The sequence below is a fragment of the Numenius arquata genome, chromosome 2 (genome assembly GCF_964106895.1).
Source record: "Numenius arquata chromosome 2, bNumArq3.hap1.1, whole genome shotgun sequence".
In the NCBI taxonomy this organism is placed as follows: Eukaryota; Metazoa; Chordata; class Aves; order Charadriiformes; family Scolopacidae; genus Numenius; species Numenius arquata.
Genome location: NC_133577.1, coordinates 110,363,311 through 110,384,686, shown reverse-complemented (window position 1 = coordinate 110,384,686; position 21,376 = coordinate 110,363,311). Strand labels below are relative to the sequence as shown.

The following is a 21,376-nucleotide window of genomic DNA, read 5'->3' as shown; positions in this document are numbered from 1 at the left end:
ACTGAGAGCCGCCACCTTCCTCTGGTCCAAGCCCTTCCCCAGTGAGAGCAGGGTGCCCAAGCACTGCACCTTCCTCCTCAGGCGGGTGTTCTCGGCCACCTCGGCCCTCAGCTCTTCCCTCAGCTTGCCCAGCTGCTCGGCCTGCTCGCTCAGCTGCGAGCTGTCGCACCGCAGGGCCAGGATCTCGTTGCGAGCCACCTGCAGACTGTTCTGCAGGTTCTGGATGCACTGCTCCTTCTCCTCCACCGCTGCCTGCAAGGCCCGGGCCAGGTCGAACAAGAGCCACTGCAGGGCCGAGCACTTCTTCTCCCCCTTGGGATGGCAGGACGACACGTAGTTCAGCCAGTGCCTCTCCGCCGCCTTCAGGGAGGGCTCCTGCCCGACCACCTTACAGTCCCACGGGTCCCCGCCGTGCTCCAGCATGGCCTGCACCAGCACACCCCTCTCCTCCTGGCTCGGGGAGCTTTCCGCCTCCTCCTTCTCCTTCGACTTCCCTCCCCTCGTTAGCCAGGACATCTTAAGGCCAGCCACCTTGGGCGAACCTACGCCTGCCGCCGCCCGGGGGGCTCTACCCTCCTCAGAGGCGTAGCTGAGGCGAAGAGGCTAACAGACGCGCTCGCCCGGTAACGTCCGCTAACGGACACAACACCGGACCACCGGCAAAGCGGCCCCCCCCCGCGACCTGCTGACGGCTCCGACCGGCTGCCCCTCACGACGCCTCCAGCCTCTGGGCGGGCTAGGGCCGTCGCCCCACGGGGGCGGCTTTTATACCCCCCCGGCTCCCGGTGCCGGGCTTCGCCACCCCCCGCAGCCCCTCTGCGACCCCGCCCCGCGGCGGGCGGTGCTCTCCGGCGCCCCCGCCCCGCAGGCAGGCGGATGGCCGCGGCGCTGCGTAGCGGCTGCCGCTTCCCTCTGCTGCTACCGGCAGCGGCCCCGGGCCGCCCCCGCTCCCTGGGTGCTGCCATGCAGCAGCCCGCCGCTCTCCCGGCGCGGCCCGGCGGCCCCGAGGGCGGCGGGGGGTGGCTGGGCGCGCTGCGCTTCGACAACCTGGCGCTGCGTTCGCTGCCGGTGGACTCCTCGGAGGACGGCGGGCCGCGGGCCGTGCCCGGCGCCTGCTTCTCCCGGGTGCGGCCCAGCCCGCTGCAGAACCCGCGGCTGGTGGCCATGTCGCTGCCGGCGCTGGCCCTGCTGGGGCTGGAGGAACCGGCGGCCGAGCGGGAGGCGGCGGAGGCCGAGGCGGCGTTGTACTTCAGCGGGAACCGGCTGCTGGCGGGCTCGGAGCCGGCGGCGCACTGCTACTGCGGCCACCAGTTCGGCAGCTTCGCCGGGCAGCTGGGCGACGGCGCCGCCATGTACCTGGGCGAGGTGCTGGGCCCGGGGGGCGAGCGCTGGGAGATACAGCTCAAGGGCGCCGGCCTCACCCCCTTCTCCCGGTAAGGCCCCGGGGGGAGCGGGGCGGCGGGGAGGGCCGCCGGCGGCGACAGCCATCCGATGGGGCTGCGTCCTGGGGGGGGAGAGACTGGGCACGGGCTTCCCTGCTCGCTAATTGCGTTAGTGAGGTGCTTTTCCAGCCGATTATGTGCTGAGGGTCCTTCCCCGTGGCAGAGGTCGTCTCTTAAACCTCCTCGCGGCAGCAAGTGCAACGCTTAAATGCCAAACCAGAAGGTGGCAAAATTTTCTTCTGGAAAAATGAGACTGTAATTGCATCTCCTTCAGGTGGTACATTACTTCAGTCCCCTCCTCTGAGGTTTCCCCCCCCCCCCCTTAGGAGGACACGGACGGCAGTGGAAGTGGGGAGAGCAGTGTGCAATAGGCACCTGACTGCTTGCTGCCATATTGCTGTCCCTATGGCCCTCGCAAATGGTATTTAAAATGCGGGTGTTTGGTTGGCTTGTGCTGCCAGTCCTGCTGCCAGTGGTGCCTTGTCCTCCATCCTTTCTGGCTGTGGGAAGGAAAGGTGGAAGAGCCCCCAAAAATGGCATACTGACCAAATCCCTGCGAGGGATGGCTATCTTCGTTAGTCGGTTTAGCTTGCACTGCTTTAAATCTTTCAGGTTATTTTTCCCACTTGCATGTCCTATATTTTCAGTTCCAGCAGCGCACAGGGTCTATAACACTATCGTTTCCTACATGTGGTGCTCTGAAGGCCACTTTCAGGTCTGTGAAGGTTAAGGAAATCACAGCAAAAGTCCCAGATACAGTGGTCATGTTGTGGGTCTGCCCTGGGCAGCTCTCCTGCTTGCCCATGGCTTCTGGAGTCCTGGGAGTGTGGGCTGTGAACTACCCGCACCTGTTCCATTTACTTGGTATCGATTAAATAAGCTAGTTTGCTATTTGCTGTCTGTTCAGTTGATTTTGGTTTTTTTTAATGCAACTGCCATGCGTGCTGGTATTTAACACCCTATTTCCAGATTACTTACCCAGAAAGATCCAAAATAATATTTTTCAAGAGGCGTTAACAGCAGCTATTTTAGTAAGAGGAAGACAGTGACTTATAATAAAATAGCTGTACTTGTCCACAGTTTTTTACTTTTTTGAAAGACTCGTGTCAATAAAAACAAGGTTAATGATTAGAAGGGATATTTGTAACTGGAAGGTTTATTTTCTTCCATTACGTGTGGTCTTCATCACAAGTGTGTTGTGTCCGTCTAGTTGAGCTTTAACAGAAGTTTGAAGGTCCGACTTTTGTTCTTGGATCTGCCACTGCTCTTGTTGTGTGACTGGGGACAGAGCATGTCACTTCTAGGCTTTTGTTTCTGCACTGCTAAGGGGGAGACCCGAGTTCCTGCCTTTACAGCCTGAAAGCTGTCTGTGTTGTCTTGTTGCAGACAAGCTGACGGTCGGAAGGTCCTGCGGTCAAGCATACGGGAGTTCCTGTGCAGCGAGGCTATGTTTCACCTGGGAATTCCAACAACGAGGGCTGGAACGTGTGTGACATCTGACTCAAAAGTCATCCGTGACATATTTTATGACGGGAATCCAAAAAGTGAAAGGTGTACAGTTGTCCTGAGAATAGCTTCTACGTTTATAAGGTAGATGCGTATTTTGTTGGGTTTTTTTTCCATTCTTTTAAAATCAAGCACACCACAGTCTTTTAAAATATCATTTTAAGTGTCTTTCCATAACAGCAGCATTTGCCTGTTTCTTGTTCTGGAGGCTTGGAGTTCTTTTGCTGGGCTGCAGGAGGCTGCTCTTCTTGCCCAGCGGATGGGATGAGCTGGTGTCTTTGCACTGGGATGCTAAACGCTAAGGATGCTAGCCTGGGAGAAAGAACTAAGTTGTGCAGACCTCAGAAGAGATTTTTTCATGTTTATGCCTGCACAGAATGCATGCTTTTTTTTTGGTAGTTAGTAGTGGCAGCTTATAGTTCTACCCTTAATTCCAAAGCTGTTCTAATGTAGTGCTGGCAAAGTTCGGGTGTACTTTCCCTGCCTGAGATTTCTGCTCTGACACAAAACATTAGGAGTTTCAGGAAGTTGTACTGCTTCTTGTAAGGTAACAGAGTATTAGAGGAAGGTGAGGCATAAGGAATATGGGCATGTATATGCATGTGTGTATATATATGTGTGTGTGTGCCTGTGTGCATGTATATATATGTGGGGAAATATATTTTACATGCTTGCTGTACAGTATAGTATTTTAAGTGAGCCCTGTTCCTGTGTATTTACTCAGGCTAAGAATTTTTCTGTAGAAGTGGTTGTAAGAAACTTTAATGAGCTGATGATAGGTACTGGCTTGGGTCTTGATCTGTTGGTTTATTTACCCATGGGTATATGTGTTTCCTTGCATTGAGTCACCGAGCCTTGCCAGTGTAGGAACTTCCTATGGTGTAGGTGTAGGAATCTGGCGGGTCTTTCCCCTAAGTCAGTTGAAGGACTGGTATTAAACTCGAGACATGACGTGGTGGTATTGCAAAAACAGTAAATGTTTTTACTGTATGTAATGTCAAATGAAGTTAATAGTATCAGATGATACTAAAATATGTTTTTTATTATTTTAAAACAGATTTGGTTCTTTTGAAATTTTTAAACCTCCTGATGAATACACGGGACGCAAGGGTCCCAGTGTTAACCGCAATGATATTCGAATACAGATGCTTGATTATGTGATTGGCACTTTCTATCCAGAAATCCAGGCGGCTTATTCAGACAACAGTGTTCAGAGGAATGCTGCTTTCTTCAAAGAGGTAAGAAATAACAGATTCTCTTCATAAATCCATAGCCATCATCTTAAGCAGCTTCACCGTCAAGCACAGATGACTGGAGTCGGTTAATACCTTGTATCGTCCGATTGCTTGAACTATTATTTTCTTTGGAGAAGACACTCTTAATAGAACTGCTTATTGATGAAAGCAGTGTTGATATTGATCAAACCAGTGAAAGCATTTTAACCTTTTTAATAGTAAATCATGTTTTCTCTGCTCTGGGAGAGCTTCTCAAGACTTGTCTTTGTTTGCTGAGAGTGGCTTAGACTGTGAGGAGGGATTCTGGCCCCGAGTGTCAGAAGATGAGTTGATGGTACTGAGACATCACTTGCAAGGCATCGTCTCGTAAAATACTGAGAACATGGAGTCACTTCCTGTCTCTCATTTTTCAAATTACCAACAGGAATGTTGACTGCAAATGACTTTAACTTCAGGCTTTAGAATTGAAATGTTTAAAGGCAGTCAGGCACTGCAAGGGCTTGCCTGAGAAAGTTGCAAAACCTTCAGCTTTGGGAATGGTAAGATCAGGTGAGATAAGTGCGTCTTAGATGCAGTGTAGTATCAGGTCATTCTGCAGTGGCCCGAGGAGAGGCTGGGTGATTTCTCAGAGACCTATTTTGAACCCTTTTTCAACTACTGTATACATTTAGACTTTAACAATTACTGCAGATCCATAATAAACAATCAGAACTATAACACTAGTAAATGTAGAATTGCTACATTTCTCTTTGAAGTAAAATGCAATTAAATTATCTCCTCCAGATACCTTTTGCTGCACTGTTGATGTTGTATTGCTGTTCCTGACATTGAATTTCTATTACTATATTCCTTTGTCTCAGGGAGTAAAGAAAGAATTTGGGGTCGGGGAATAAGATACCTCTTTTCCTGTTTTAGTGATTAGTATGTAGTAATTCTGCCCTTGCAGAAGGGATCCAGTTGGAAATTCCTGGAGAACTGTCATAAAGGATCGCGTTTAGATCACCTGAAGTTCAAATAATGTTAAAACCCAAATAAGAATGTTGTAACTAGCCAGTAAACAGAATAAATAAAAAATACCACAGTCTAATACATTTAATTAGACTACATAAAAGCAGTTTTGGTGCTTCAAAATCTGAAATGATCTGGTAGGGCCTGAGGGAATGGCCGCAACGAGATGCGTGTTCATAATAGATTGATAAGGGGTCAAAAAGCAGGCTTGAAATCTGACATTCTCTAAATTTTGTGGGTTTTGAAGTTGTTTTGTAGGGTTTTTGGGTTTTGTGGGTTTTTTTGCTTTTTAGTGGGCGGTTTTTTTTTTTTTCGCTTTAGCACAATTTGAGCATATTTGCATGAGTTCTTCAAATGCAAGGTGTGGTGCGCGTGGTCCACCACTGGCTGCTGAAGACTTTTAACTTCACTGGACAGGCCTTTGAATTCAATAGGCGTTGAATGAATGGAGCTGATGATGAGGACTGTGTCTTGTCCCCGGCTCCCTGCATGCCCAGCTCTGCAGTTGATGGCATATTTACTTTCTGATGGCAGAAGAGTCATGGGACTCAGGGATCTTTGCGGACACCTGTGTGTGTGTGCCTAGCCCTGTCTCTTTTTGTGGTTGGTTGCTTTTCCCGGCCCAGCTACTACTGGTTTCCTCCCCCCATCCTGGCATCCTTTCCTTATTGCCCCCATCTCCATTCTTTTGTTTGCTGTGCTCCTCTAGCCTCTGCCTGTCCCTATGCCCATGCCAGCATTGTCTCTTCGTGTTTTCTCTCCTACTTGGTGGAAATTTTCCATACCTGTCTCCATCTGAAAAGCACCCCGGTCCCTTACCTAATTTTCCAAACATGTCCATCTTTCTCAATAGCAGGGAAGTGCTGTCAGCTCAACTCTTAATGTGTTTTGTCTTTCTTTTTGCACTGTGGAAGAAATTGAGGTAAAAAGTACAAGTGATTGCATCTAACAGCACTGTCTAGAAAGCCAACAGCATTATCTGGACTCCTCAAATAATTGTAGATGTTTTTTAAATTTTAATGAGCATGTCCTTGAGACAGTGCCCTTATTTATATATACACCATACTTGTTTTTCAGCATGGCTAGCAGGAGGAAAATGTGATCAAAAAGAATAAAGGTCAAAGTGAGTGCAAAGCTGTCCCTTGCTAATCAATATACCTGTCTTTGAGTGGTGCCCACACTTTAATTGCTTTCAGGTGTTCTCATTAGTGGGATTTATTTTTTACCAGGACACTGGCAGTGTGTGATGCATTCATACAGAGACATCCAGCAGCCACAAATTGCCTCACCCCTGGTGTGCTTTCATCCCATCCCTGCTGGTCTGAATTTCTTATTTTTTTTTTATTTTTAAAGTTTTACCATCTTCCTGGCACAGACCCATCGTGCAGGGTGTGTCTCCCTTACTGGTTTATGGCCAGTAATCAGTTTTGGACATGTGTAGCTACTTGGAGTTACTTCCTCTCTGCTAACTAGCTCAGTTTTTAAACATTAATAAAGTGCACTTGCTTTGTAGCTAGAGAGAATATTTGCTTTAAATTTCTGTACGTTGATAGTTATTTGGGAAGATGAGTGATTTTAGCTATGAAAGTAGTTTGATTTTAAAGTTTTAGCTGATGAGTACGTAAAATTTTTATTTACAACAATTTGGTAAAATATTTAGAAATACCCAGGTTTATTTAAAAGCCAGGTTAACTTCCTGAATTTTAGATTTCATAGGGCATATCTCATTGCAGTTGACAGGTGGGCTAATTTAATTAACTAACTAGAACTATTTTAAAATATTACACTATTTATTTGAGGAATGAGGCACATGCAGTGATTACAGTCATGGATTCTACAATGATAACTCTCAGTTAAGTAACTGAAAAACTCTGGTGAAACATGGAGTCAGTGAAGAATTGCATTTAAATTAAATTGTCATTCTTGGAGTATTTTACTTAACCTTGTAGCTTTTTTCCACTCTCAGCAAATTGAGGGAAGCGCTTATCAGTGTTAAAACATCTTGGCAGGGTATATTTTTTTTTGTGTGAACCACTTACCTTCCTGTAAATCACTCCTACATACCAGGTAAACCAAAAGACTAACTTCACATTGGGCTTCGTTGCATATAGTTAATTCTACTTCTTAGACTTTGCTTATGTTTCCTCCTGCCTGTAGTTTAAGGGTCTTTAGAATTAGTAGTAAGCAAAAGAATATATTTGTATAATGTCCAGAATAGTAGGCAAGTCTGGTGTCAGTTTCCTTATTTCAGCGTTCTGTCTCCAGTATGTTTTGAAGTTGTCCGGTTGACTTGCAAGTCAAGCACAGAAGGAAAGAAGAGGAAATGAACAGAAATGGGAGAGTGAGAAACAGGGCAGTTACTAATAGGAGGGGAGAGGCGAGCTGTCCTTAAGATACGTGCGTGTGTGACACAGTGCCAGAATCTGCTTCCACTGGAGCCGTAGAAAGATTGGTTCAGGCTAGGAAATGCTTGGAAATTTGTGAACATGTTGGAAATAGGCTTTGTTGAAAAATGGAAAAAAAATAATTCTCTTCTAGATAACAAAACGGACAGCGAGACTGGTTGCTGAGTGGCAGTGTGTTGGGTTTTGCCATGGTGTGCTGAATACAGATAATATGAGCATAGTTGGACTAACCATTGACTACGGCCCTTTCGGATTTATGGACAGGTCAGTGTGGCATAATTATTTGAGATGTGCGTAAGCGTTTGCTGTGTGGAACTATCCTGATGTTCACAGTTGCTTTAATGTTTTAACTCTAGAGCAGATCTATGAACCCTCTTTATGGCAAAGTAGATTAACTTAGTTCTAGTTGTTCTGTAATTCTTCAACTTCTTTTTAACTGTATTCACAACATCTCTAACTGTTGGACTGTTCTTGTAGCCTGTGGGGTCTCCCGGTGTTTGAGAGGGCAGGAAAATATCTAATGAGGTGACTTTGGAAAAAGAATCAAGGAGGAGTACTCCCTTTCAAATCTTTTACTTTCCTAGAGGAGACTAGATTAATACTTCTCACAGTATTGTTGGGCAGATAACTAGAAGAATGCTAACCATTTCTTCATTTGTAGATATGACCCTGAGCACATTTGCAATGGTTCTGATAATACAGGGCGCTATGCTTACAACAAGCAGCCGGAGATCTGCAAGTGGAACCTGGGGAAGCTTGCTGAAGCTCTAGTTCCGGAGCTGCCCTTGGAAATAAGTGAGCTCATCCTGGAAGAAGAATATGATGCAGAATTTGAGAAACATTATTTACAGAAGATGAGGAAGAAACTAGGCCTGATCCAACTGGAATTAGAAGAAGATAGTAAGATGGTGTCTGAACTCCTTGAAACCATGCATCTCACAGGTTGGTGAGGAACACAGAGGGTTATTATTTAATAGCCCATCAGTATTTTATAGTCAAACTAAAATGTGGTTTTTGTCTTGACCTTACAAGAAGGCAGCCTCGTACAAGTACGTTGTCATCTGAGAGAAGAACAAAAGACTGAACATTAATTACCTTCTTGTGAACTGTGGGGCAGTTGTTGCCTTATATAGGGCTCCCCTGTCTCTCATTTGCACCTTCCCTGAGGGAGCAGTTCTTCTGCCTATTCAGAGAGGCCACCTGTGCTGCTGCAGGCCTAGGAAGGTTAGGAAGAAAATGTGGGACCTGTTTTTCTGCTGATTTATTAGTTGCATTACTCAGAGTTTCCTTTTTCAGGTGGAGACTTCACAAATATTTTCTACTTGCTGAGTTCATTCTCAGTAGACTCTGATCCTTCACAATTGGAAGATTTCTTAGAAAAGCTTTCAAGTCAGTGTGCTTCTGTGGAGGAACTGAAAGTTGCTTTCAAACCGCAGATGGATCCAAGGTAATACTCTTCTTTACTTAAACACTTTTGGCCCGTTTTTTAATTTCATCATAACCATAATGAACTTTGCATGCTGGGTAATATTTGACTAAATTTGGAAATGTCACGATGTGCCTACTTAACAGTGAAAGCAGTGCAAATTCTTGTGTGTTTGTGACTGGTGAGTGCTCAGCAGTGACTTGCAGCAGTTGGCTCTTGGGCTAAAGATGTCTGAGCTTTTGTTTGGTCCTTTTTTCTCCACTGTCTTTGCTGACTAAAGCAATGAGAGTGCCAGATAGTGAAGTGATACAGAAATATTTTACAGAAGTGGATTAACTGTGTTCTGCCAGCAAATAGTCATCATGTTCTGGGCTAAGTATAACCTAAATGCACACTTCAGGCTCCAAGAATTGTGGTGCCATCCATGTCCCATTTGATGGGTTATGTTCTGCAGCCCAGCTGCTCTGAGTGTGGAAAATAGTAAGTTTTGTTCAACTGCTGCTTATAACAGTGATTGCAGCAGTTTTTCACTTTTGGGAGCAGTGGAAAACAGGAAATTAATGTGACCTATGAATTTGTCAATTTTTTTTTTTTCTATCATCTTCCCAGATGGGGAAAAAAAAAAATCAAAGTAGGGGTGTTTTGGGTAGGGTCTCCTACCCTGTTTAATAAGTATTCCATGAAGGTAGCAAACCCTACCAAATTCTTCAGTGTTTTTGATATGTTCATATCACAGTTAATTTGTAGAAAGCAGGGAGTTGAGAAGATGGACTGGTGTAAAACTTGTTCATGCAAGTGTGGTGTTATGCCAGCGTGGTTGGCTGTAGTCATTCATCATTTTTGAGAGATTACTGGTTATTTAAGTTTTAGTGATGATACGCTAGAATGAAAGGGAAATAAATCAAGGTGGTGGATGCTGCTTATTTAATTGTGTTCCAGGTTTCAGCTACTTTGAAACTGTAAACAGATACGGAATATGAAGATAGCTCGTGTGACAAATGAGACAATGTTTGGTTTTTTTAATATTACATTCAGGCTTAGAGGAGGTGAAAGGTAGCTATAAATCATCATTATATGGATGTCAAGCTTTGGAGGGGCATAGTAGTGTGTTAAAGTGAGTGACAACTGATTTTTACCACAGCACTTGGGTATCGTAGAGCTGGGCATGTCAGGTATGTAAATCAGATTTGGATAGTACTTTATATAAACTCAAAAATCAAAGCATCTAGTTTATCTCTGCTTATTAAAAGTAGGAAAATATAATCTGATATAATTTGTCTTTTTCGAGGCCAGGCAATAATGTTTCTTTTCCCCTTTGTTTAGAAATGCATTCATAGAAGGGAATAAAAATACTTAGTGTGTTTTGATGTGCTCCAACTTAGGGTTTTTGGTTTTTTATTTTATCTTTTGCTGTAGTGCAGTTATTAATCCAGGAAAAATAAAAGTTGGCTAGCACGGTATCAAAAATGAGGTGAAGCTGTTGTACAGCACCCACTAACGCAGTCAAATGTAAAAAGATACAATTCTAGTCAAACTTGCAGCAAGTAGCCTGGATACTGTTAGGAATTTACTACTACAAAGCGGTTCTCATTATGTGATTTAGACTGGCTAAATTTAAAAAAAACCCCACCGTTGACTCATCTGACTTAAATGAGGTATCTTTCCCCATTTGATTTGAGTTTTTCATAGTAGTGATAAGATTAGTAGGTGTTAGATCCTTACTCTGCATGCTATTGCACTATTAATGTTAGGAAAAGAAATAAAAATAACCCAACCCTGTGGATTCATTATTATCTTGGTACCTAAATAAGATCAAATTCCTTATTCCAAATTCCATTCAAAGTTCCAAGGGTGTTTTGATGAGAATTGCAGATCTACACCCACTGGTAATTCTGAGAATCTGCTGTCTGCACTTCATGTACCATGGGAATGTGAATCGAACACAGTGAAGAAGGGGGAAGGAACAGTAAAATCAGTATAATTTATTACAAATTTGTTCTATTAATTATAAAGTACTGTTATTTAACCTCTCTAGTGAAATCATAGGTTATTGTGAATGTTTTCTTATCCACTTTATGGTTGCAAAGAAGTGGTTCTTGACAAGCAGCTCAACTTTAATGTCTAATGTGTTTGTTTCTCTTGTTCCCAGACAACTGTCAATGATGCTAATGTTGGCTCAGTCTAATCCTCAGCTATTTGCATTATTTGGAACAAAAGCTAACATAAATAAAGAATTAGAACGCATTGAACAATTCTCTAAACTGCAGCAGCTAACAGCAGCTGATTTACTCAGCAGAAATAAAAGACACTGGAAAGAATGGCTGGAGAAATACAGGTGAGGTTTCTCAGCGTTCAAAGCTGTGTGTTTGTTCTGCATTTTATGTGATTGTGTCTGTCTCACAAAAGACACCCTGTCTTGACGTATATAGGTTGGGCAGGACGTGTGGGGCATGCAAATCAGAATATTAACTACTCCAAAATCAGCATCTCTGTTGCTGGGCAATTTCAAGGGCATCTATGTATTTTGTTTACTAGATTTTGGGGAGGGGTAAGGGTATAGAAATCACGTAGCATGAAATCTGGTATTAAAAGTACTTCAAGGGTGGTGATCTTGATTCTAGCAGAGACTAATGTGATTTGTGAGCCTTTAAATGCTCAGTAATTACAACTGACTGACCTCTCAGTGTTTCATCCTTTTAAATTTCTTTTCTGAAAGAAAAATCTTTGTATTAACAAAGAAAGCAAGTTAATCAAAGAGTAACTCTAAATAATCATGGCCAGGAAAAAAATGTCCAGACTATTCTAATAGGCGTAACTTTAAAGCCTAAAAATTTAGTGTTAGCAGGAGATAATTTTTTTTTTTTTTATAAAGGAAACCCCTTAGTAGAGCATTAGTAGTTTCTGCTGCATGGATTAGATCAGGACTCCTTTCCTCCTGGTTGCCTGTGGTCTTGTTCTCCAGTGGGGCTGAGAATTTTAGCAAGTATTTCTGCTAATGGGTAGATCAAACTGCCTCAGCAGTATTGTATCCCTTTACTTTTATCGGAACATCAAAAGCTTCAATGCATAAACAAGCGTAGAAACACTTAAGCCAAGTTCTGAATGTGGCGATAATTGCGGAGCGATGCAGAACAGACCGTGCACCAGTGGGTGTGTGGGGGTGACGGTGTCTTAATCTGACTTTTCAGTGAATATACTAATCTGCTGTTGTGCTGGATTTTATAAATGGAGAGGATTGTAGACGATGTAATATTTATTCAGAACTGTAAACTAAGGTTCTCAAGGAAACGGGTCAACTTCTTCATGTGATTCTTGAACCAAGCCAGTTGCTTTCACTTGCTTAATTTCAGAGTCCGTTTGCAAAAAGAAATAGAAAGCATTAGTAATGCTGACGCCTGGAGTACTCATCGTGTGAAGATCATGAATTCAAACAATCCAAAATATATCTTGAGAAATTATATTGCCCAGAATGCCATAGAAGCAGCTGAAAACGGGGATTTCTCAGAGGTATGCTATTACTATGCAACGTTTCTCTGGGTTTGTGTGGGTGTGTAGGGGTGCTGTTGATAACTGACACTATGCTGGGAGAGATTCATTCTGCCATCTCAGGCAGTTGGGGGTTGGGAATTTACTGTCTGGAAGGTCTGGGGTTTTTTTGTTGTGGTTTTTTTTTTTTTTTTTTGAGGGAGCTGTGGTTTTAGTGACTGTAGAACGAAAAAAGAAGTTGAAAATCTGAAGCTGAACTTCAGCAGCTCTTGTAGGCTAATCTCAGGACAAGACGCTCACCCTTGCTGTTACTGTCTTCATGATGGTGTTTACCTTGGGAGGCAGTTGGGGATTAATTTATACTTGTTCCTTGCTGTGCTAAGTGTTCTCTTTTAAAATGTGTGCCTTTCAGCTGTGGTGTTCAGCGCATGAATTGTTACATGCAGAATATGGGAAATTAATTTATTTTGAGAAATTACATAAGAACTTGTATTTGAGACTTGCATTTTAAGTTATTTGAGCTTGAGTTCCATACAGATACAAACTCAGCCAGTTATGATTTTACAGTTTTCAGCTTATTTGATATGCATATTGTTAATCCATTTCATATTTGGTTTGTTTGGAGTTTGTGAATGAAATACAATACACTCAATCATTATTTGGTGTGAGGTTCTTCTCTACATCATATTGCCTTTATTTTCTAAATTCTCATAACCACGCTATGTTTTCTTTCTAGGTAAGAAATGTACTAAAACTCTTAGAGAATCCATTCCAAGAAGCAGAAGGCTTCAGGGAGGTAAAGGAAGATGCAGAAGAGGAGGGAGCAACTGCTACAGCAGCAGCTTGTGCTCAAGAGACCAGAAGCAGACTACCGTACTGCAGTAAACCTCCGCTGTGGGCTTCCGAGCTCTGTGTTACATGATCTTCATAACCGCCTTGTTTTATTTTTTGCTGTGAACCGAAGACTCTGATCCTCCTTCAGCAGTGAAGAATTGAGCAAGGCAAACAGCAAAGTGCTATTAAGTTATTGAAACAACCCTGCATTTGGATGCATCTGCAGCATTCTTCAGCTGTGCTTAATTTGAAGCAATCGTGGATCATTGAAACAAACCAATGACAATCAACAGTCTGTACTCATCAGTAATTTGAATGTTTTGAGACTGAAAGTCTTTATTCATATCGCACTGCAAGTAGAGAGCAATATTTTATGTTGAGGCAGGCTGAATTTTGAACATCCAAATGGAGTTGTTGTTATGTGAAGACAAAAATAGCAAGTCAGGAAACTGATCTGTTTTTGTCTGATGTCTTAACTAATAGTACTTCTAACATTTACTTACTGCTTTCTCTATGCAGGGACTTCTGGTCCTCTTTAATGGAGGAATAGATTCAGTGTTGCTTGTTTTAAGCTGTTTCATTTAATTAAGTAGTTCATTTCCTGTGAACCTCCAGATTGATACTTATCTATTTTTAGAGAATTTGTGCAGGCCAGGGTTTGGGGGGAAGAATTGAATGTGGTGGTGTTTTTGTTTTTAATACAATAAGAGCAGAATTAAGGGATACTTTATGTATTTGCACTTGAAAATCACGGTGGTAAGGCTTCTTCAGGTTGTGTATGTTTGCATACAACACGTGTAAATATTTACTAAAATCATGGGTGCAGCTTGTAAGCCAATTGACTTGGGCAAGGTCAGTTTGCCAAATTAGTGTGAACCTTAAACTACCCCAGTGCTCAGATCCAGGTTCACTGTCTGTTTGTGTGCTCTTAACAGAGCCTCCTTGCAGAAGTGTGTGAGTGGGGTTTCTGTTCGCTCACACTGGTCAGTGGGAGCCTTCCCTTCCTGCTCTGGTCTTGTACCACTTACGTTGCTTCCATGGTCTTTGAAAATCTTTACGCTGAAAGCTGCCGTTCGGGAACGTGCTATTTGAGCTTGTGTAAAAGATCATAGAGGCTAAGGGAGGAGGATGGGAGCTGACTTGCTTGCAAGTTGCTTATTGATAGTGGTTCACTTGAGGTTTCAGGGGAAAGTTGGTTGCCTTTATTGCCACGTCAGCACAAAAAAGTTGTTCTGTAGTTAGCTATTACTTCGCTTTCTGAACTTCTTTCTAAAGGACTGTATTACTGGTTCAGAAGCCTGAAATCTTGGGAAAAGTTTGGTTTAATGCAAAGGCTTCTCTTTTCCAAAGAGACCACCGTCTTACACTGTGAGTTTGAGTGTACTCTAGTAAATTCTTCCTCCAGACCTCTGCGAGCTTGGCATTAGCTCAGGTTGAATTGTGCTCTTTTAAGTCTTCCTCAAAATACGAGCTATCAAAAACCAGGGAGAACAGTTGGGCTACTGCTTATCCATCATCACTAATAATCAGTCTGTTCTCCTTGCTGCCACAGTAAATAGGGGATGCTTGGAATGTAAACATTCATTCTGTCTTGCTTTCGACTTGGAGAAACCGATCCAACAAGATGAACTCTGGGCTGATTCTGTTTCTCAATTTATATCTTTCCTTTTGGGAGGCAGAGGGGGACACTGTTTTGGAGGAGCTCTGCCCAAGCTTTTGTCTTAACAGAGTGGTCTAAAAATTAATGATTTTACACCATACTTAAGGGATTGAGTCCTTTTTACAGAATTCTGATATTAATTTTGGGGGTTTGAGTAGATCTCTATTATGGAGAAGCAAGAATGATATTATAGCCATGTGTTTGGACATAGGAGAACTTGAATTAACTACCAAATTATTTTGCTTATAAAGACACAAATTATTTTGCACCTCTAGTGCCAGAATCATGGAGAGAGAGATACTTTGAAATAATTTGCTAGCAATTTTATCCTTAAAAAGGGAAACTGAATGTAACAGTGAGGAATGAAAATGCGGTGTCATTTCCTGCTGAATACATTCTTTGCTTACATATAGATCAAGTGCAAGAGGTCTAGAAAGCTTGAAATGGTGAATGCAGACCCTTGGGGTGGCACTCTGAAGTTGTATTTGTAATAGACACGGTATGTTCACCGACTGGTAGAAATACTAAGAGGGAATTCATGTGGTGGAGCTGTGCTGACATCCAGCTGCTCGGTTTCCCAGTGCATGCAGTAATAGCGATGCTTTGTGTTTGAAGAAATGTGATGATCAGAAGCCAAGGGGAATCACCCTCTTTCAAAAGGCAGATAATAGTTTCAGCTCTGATAGCAAGTTTCTTCCTTTGTTCTTCCTGGAGCAGTGTGGAAGCAGGAGGTTGTTGAGGACAATTCGACCAATTTTGTCCAGGTAAGAACTTTTATCTCTTAGCTCAGTTCTTCAGAGAGAAGGGAATACAGCTTATAACATTTGGGAGTCTAAATACTTGAATAATAAATTGCTGCTTGATTTTTACAGCTTGTATTTGCAATAGGTAAACCTGAAAATATTCTTATTGGTCAAATATTCTGCTTGTATAAAAGCCACGGACTTGTGCTCAAATGAACTGGCGACTTCGCATCAACAGCTTTCTGTGGAAACACTTGATCAGACTGAGTCTGTGGCTGACCCATGGCCTGAGCTGCCCTTGCATAAAAGCAAGTGGTGCCCAGATTACAAAACTGAAATGAGAAGCTCTTGGAGACATGTCTCTGGATGGTCTCATGTGGTGGTGGGACTCCGAGGATGACTTCTTAAGATTTCACCATAACTCTGCTTCATGAGCTTGAAAATCAACAATTGCCGAATGTTTTGTTGTCAGCTCTCACTTTGGAATGTTTTGTGTTGGGTTTTTTTTGTTGGGTGTTTTTTTTTTCCAAACAAGTGCTACGGCTTTCTTTGATTCTTTTATTAAAAAAATAAAACCCGCAATTTTAATAATCTTGTTCATGCCTATTTCCTGAAAGAGTTTTGCTGTTAACCATACTGTTCAGCAGACTTCCTTTCTGTACAAGTATTTGCTCTGTGTTAACATCAGATGGCCAGGTCGTATCACAGAAACCTCACTTGGTATTTTTGCAGTGTTTTCTGAGGACTGAATTATTCCAGGTGTGGTCTGTGAATTATCCCAGATGCCTTTCCAGGGATTCCGGCAGCATGCTTGGAGCAAGGTAAGGACCCTCACTTTTTTCAGAGAGAAACCTCCCTCTTAGTTACTTGGCCATAAGACCCGTATGCTGACACCTCTTTAAGTCCAGTGATGCGGGGCCCAGAGGCTCGGAAAGCCATTCTTTGGTGAGGATCACTCTCCACAGTGAGTTACCAGGGGAGCCAAGGGGTTTATGTAGTCCCGCACTTGGCTGCAAATGAAAACCATTTCTTCATTAACATCTCATCAACTATTTTAACAGATTACTTGAGTTGTTTACGGCTGCTTTGAGCAAGGTTTATGCCTTTTGCTTGGTGGTGTTGATGGTGGGAGGTGAGGAGGGAGCAGAGAAAGGAGAAATGTGGGTTTGAAGGAGAGAAATACTTGCACTGGCAGCCAGAAGGGCAGTGGTGTGTTCTTCTTGTGAGCCTTGGTGGTGGCATAGCCAAAAGCTGGTTCTGGGCAAAGCAGCACAGACCTGTGGCGTCACAGGAGAGGCAGAGAGAACTGGGTTTCTTCAGCCTGAGGCGACGGGGAAATGCCTTGCAGCTACCGGGAGAGCATAGGGAAGGCAGGAGCAGACTCTTCTCAAGGGAGCACAGTAACAGGATGAGAGGCAACGGACAGAGTTGCAACATAGGAAATTGAGTAGATACAAGGATAATACTTTTTTACACCATAACAGCAGCCAAACTTTGAAAAAAGTTGCCCAGAGGTGGTAGCATTTCAATCCTTGGTGATCTTCAAAATGCCACTAGAGCAGGCTGCTCGGGGCCTTGTCCGGTTGGACCTGTGGGATTGGACTACATGACTTCCAGACATCCTGGCCGACCCATGTTCTTGTGTGAATGTTGTGGGGCTGATGGCTTAGTGCAGTTCCAGTGCGGGGGGGTTCTTACCTGGCATGGTTTCAGCTGGAATGGGGTTACCTTTCTTGCTGGCAGCTGGGTTAGAGCTGTGTTTTGGGATTTGGGATGAGAATGGTGTTGGTAGCACATGGGTGGTTTTGCTGAAGGCCTTTTCTGCTCCTCACACTGCCCTGCCAGCGAGTAGGCTGGGGGGCACAAGAAGTTGGGAGGGGATGCAGCTGGGAGAGCTGAGCCCAACTGACCAAAGGGATATTCCATACCATGCAATGTCATGCTCAGTGTATAGAGCTGGGGGAAGGAGGAGAAAGGGGGGCGACATTTGGAGTTAGGTGTTTGTCTTCCCAAGTAACCGTTACGGTGATGGAGCCCTGCTGTCCTGGAGATGGCTGAACAGCCTGCTCATGGAAACACAGTGAATGGATTCCTTGTTTTGCTTTGCTTGTGTGGCTTTTGCTTTACTTATTAAACTGTAAAAGCCGCAGTTGCTCTCAGCTGTATAAATAGGTTGTGTTCCTCTCCCCTCCTGCCTTTAGCACCTCTATTCTCCCCCACCCCAGCTGAGCCTCACAGCTGATGGAAGCAGCTGCCCTGTGGTGTGGGACAGGTACCACAGCACAGAAACCAAAGGACATGAGGGATAGTGATAAACTTCCAAACAGCTATGAGTACAGACTGCCTTTTTTAACGCCATCCATAATAAACAACCAATCATTCAGCTTTGACAGTAACTGCCTAATTAACAGGGGAGCAGAAACCCAACGGGAAAAATCACATTTATCTGACTCTGTAGCCAAGGCATGCAAAAAATGTGAAGGTCTGCACCCTTCCTTCCCTTCCCTGCCCTGCTCTGCCCTGCCCTGCTGCTGTTCTGGCTGGGCAAGGACAGAGCCGCGGCACTGCAGAGCTCTTGCTAAGCCCCCGCGTTCCGCAGGTACATCCAGAGCGGAGATTGACAGCAGAAACAGCTTTAGCAGGCTAAGCTGACCTGCAAAGCTTATCTCATGTGTCTTTTATTCTACAGCTGATTTAACAAAGAAGAAATTAGCATTTTAATAACACAGTAGAACAGTAGATAGTTTAAATTGATATTGAAATAGCATTTGTTTCCATTTTTCTTTTTTTTTTTTAAAGTTTTGCAAAGAAAGATAAATAATGTTACCATTTTTCAGGTGGAGAAGCTGAAGCGCTGAGAGATTAAGCGATTTTGCTGATGACGGTGAAGCTGTGCTGGCTGCCGGGCCTGGCTGGTGTCGGAGCAGGTTCTCCATCCCCAGGCAGCTCCCTGTTGTGGGGCGTGCGCTGCCCACAGGAATGGAAAGGACCCTGGGCTGACGTGGGCAGCGGTGGAGGTCAGTCATAGGGTCAGTTATAGGCAGCTTCTACCTCCTTGGCCACGGTGGGCCAAGCAGCCGGGACACTGGCTGGCTGCACGGGTGCTTCCATCTGGCCCTCTGCCTTTCCCCGGTAGCTGCTGGACAGGAAACCTCGTATCTGAAATGCTCTTTTTCCGAGTTAACAAATTCCACTGGCATTATAACATTCCTGTTCTGTTAACTGCCCTCTCTCCTCTGTCCTCTCCAGCCACAACCCCACAAAAAAGTGCTCCATCCACATTTAACTCTTCCCCAGAAGTGGAAATAGTGTATCCCTCATCAATGACTGGAGCCAGGCCAAGGAGGGAATGCCCTTCAGCTGCCTCTGACAGGCCCCATACACTGGGAGCTGAGCCGGCTGAGGGCCCTTCACCCTTCCGCCTTTAATTAGGAGTTACCAGTGCCACAATTTGCATCAAAATTCTCATTTGTAGATGTTGCTGGATGACTTTCAGTCCGCTGCACTCAAAAGTTTTACAGTCCAGAAAAACAAGGAGCTACTGCAACCATTTCTGTCCTGAAGTGCTCACAGAACACCACAAAGTTGAAAACACAAATTAGTTTTTCTAGTTTGAGGTCATTCTTGGTATTTCTTAACTGCCCTTTCTACACAAGCAGTATTTTCCAAAGCAAAATTAATTGTGCAGTGTCTGGACAGGATGGAGTTAACTTTCTTCATGGTAGCCTGTACAGGGCTGTGTTTTGGATTTGCAGCCAAACCAGGGCCGATAAGAGAGCAGTGTTTTGGCTACTGCTGAACAGTGTCAAGGCTGTCTCTTCCTCTCCCTCTGCCCCTGCCCAGCTGGGAGGGGGGGCAGAGCTAACCCGAACTGGCCAAAGGGCTGTTCCGTGCCGTATACCATCATGGGCAGCAATAAAAATGGGGGGTGGGTGTGTTCTTCATTTCCATACTTTGCTCTCATGTTTTTTTTCTAAAGCCTTTTGTCTGCAAGGAAGCGGTTCCATCACTGCGAGCCTGCACCTAAAGTTCCAACTTCGCTGCTACGTTTTTCACGTGATGCATCAAAAAGGATGAATTTGGTAGAATGATCAGCGTTACCGAGCTGGGTGTGAGGACAGGAGGGTGAGGCAAACTCCAACAGCAGCATTTAAGCTGATTCAAAAGGATCACGGAATAGCTGAGACTAAAAATGGATCTCTGATGATCATCTAATCTTAACTCTCCCCCCCAAATGACTATCTTTTATAAATGTTTGAAACTTAAGATGAATGAACATGGCAAGAGTACAGGGGGTAAAGAAAAAATAAAGCACCTCAGGTGATTAAATTTAAGAGAAACTATTTGTTTTATGGCAGGGTAGTTCTATCACGCTGTCCAAGGGAATCCTGTGTTAATATGCAGTGGGACAATAATGAGGAAGACCCACGGCTCGCATTTGAGAAGTCTCTGAGTTTTAGCTGTTGCTGATCTTGCTAGCCTTCCCTCCATCATATAGGCCTCCTTTAGAAGGGGAGAAGGCTGCTCTTCTTGTATAACGGTATTAGGACTTCAATTTAGTTGCTCTAATCACTTTTTCTCTCTTCCCTCTACCTTCTCTTCACTGCCCATGTCAAGGGCCAGTTAAGGCACTTTGTAGGGATTTCAAGGAGGTGGCTGCAGGCAGGCGCTGCGGCCTTCCTCAGGAGTTACACTGGGTTCCTGGGAAAGCCAAAGCTTTGTCTTTCTGCACTTGGGCTGTAGTGCCAAGCTCCAGGGTCCCAGCCGTGAGCCACTTGCTCTGGCAGCAGCGGAGCGGAGTGGCTGCTCCCTGGTGGGGAGGCGCGTGTCGGGACAAGGCATCCGGCCGCAGCAGAAGGTGGGCTGGCACCTACGCTCCTGGGCTTGCAAGTTCCTGAGGAGCAAGTCAGGATGCCAAACAGCTCTCCACCTGCCCGGGCAACAGAACACCTCAATCTGCAAGCCACCTGCTCTTTCAGGCTCCTATTCTGTAGAACAGAAGGAAGCAGGTTAATGACATATAGCACAGATAAAGAAATGGCCTAGAAGAGGTGCATTGCAACTGTGCGTTACCGCATTTTTATACTGACTTTGGTACCAGAGCAGGAGCAGAAACACTCACATCAAATTTACAGTAGGTATATTCTGACTCTAATGCTTAATTTCTATTTAAAAAAAAAATAAAATGCTTAGAACTACCTACACATCATCAGAAAATTATCATAGTCAATATTCCACAGTACTGGCAATATCGTGACTGCACGATCTCAAAATCAAAGTATTGCAAACCTGAAAATTTCAAAGCAGACTGTGTCTCTACAACATTTTCATACCATGAAGTTAAAAGTTCAATTGTGTGTTTTCACAAGAAAAAGGAAAAAAAGAAAACATCAAGGATAAGGAAAATCATTAGCAAACTGAAAACGTCATCCTGCAGTTGAAAGCTGGAGTCAGAATATATTTGGAATCAGAGCTTTGTTTCACTTTAGTGATGCTGAATTTCCATTTCAGCTGTTTTACTTAATCACCACAAAAATAAGGTGTACAGCTTAGATCAGGGATAAGGAACGAAAGTTTGGCACAAGTGATGCAAGAATTACCAAGTGCTTGAACAGTCAAATGCTCTGTCTC

General features: G+C 44.0%; 1 protein-coding gene across 1 annotated transcript; it reads left to right on the top strand.

Moving 5' to 3' along the window:
• The first annotated feature begins 876 nt into the window (after positions 1–876).
• On the top strand, positions 877–16,331 carry SELENOO (selenoprotein O). The gene is made up of 9 exons (XM_074168666.1): positions 877–1,433; positions 2,829–3,032; positions 4,006–4,186; positions 7,730–7,860; positions 8,258–8,538; positions 8,893–9,043; positions 11,172–11,357; positions 12,373–12,529; positions 13,245–16,331. Exons 1-9 carry the CDS (start codon positions 877–879, stop codon positions 13,437–13,439), a joined length of 2,043 nt encoding a protein of 680 aa, XP_074024767.1. The 3' UTR covers positions 13,440–16,331.
• The last annotated feature ends 5,045 nt before the right edge of the window (positions 16,332–21,376 follow it).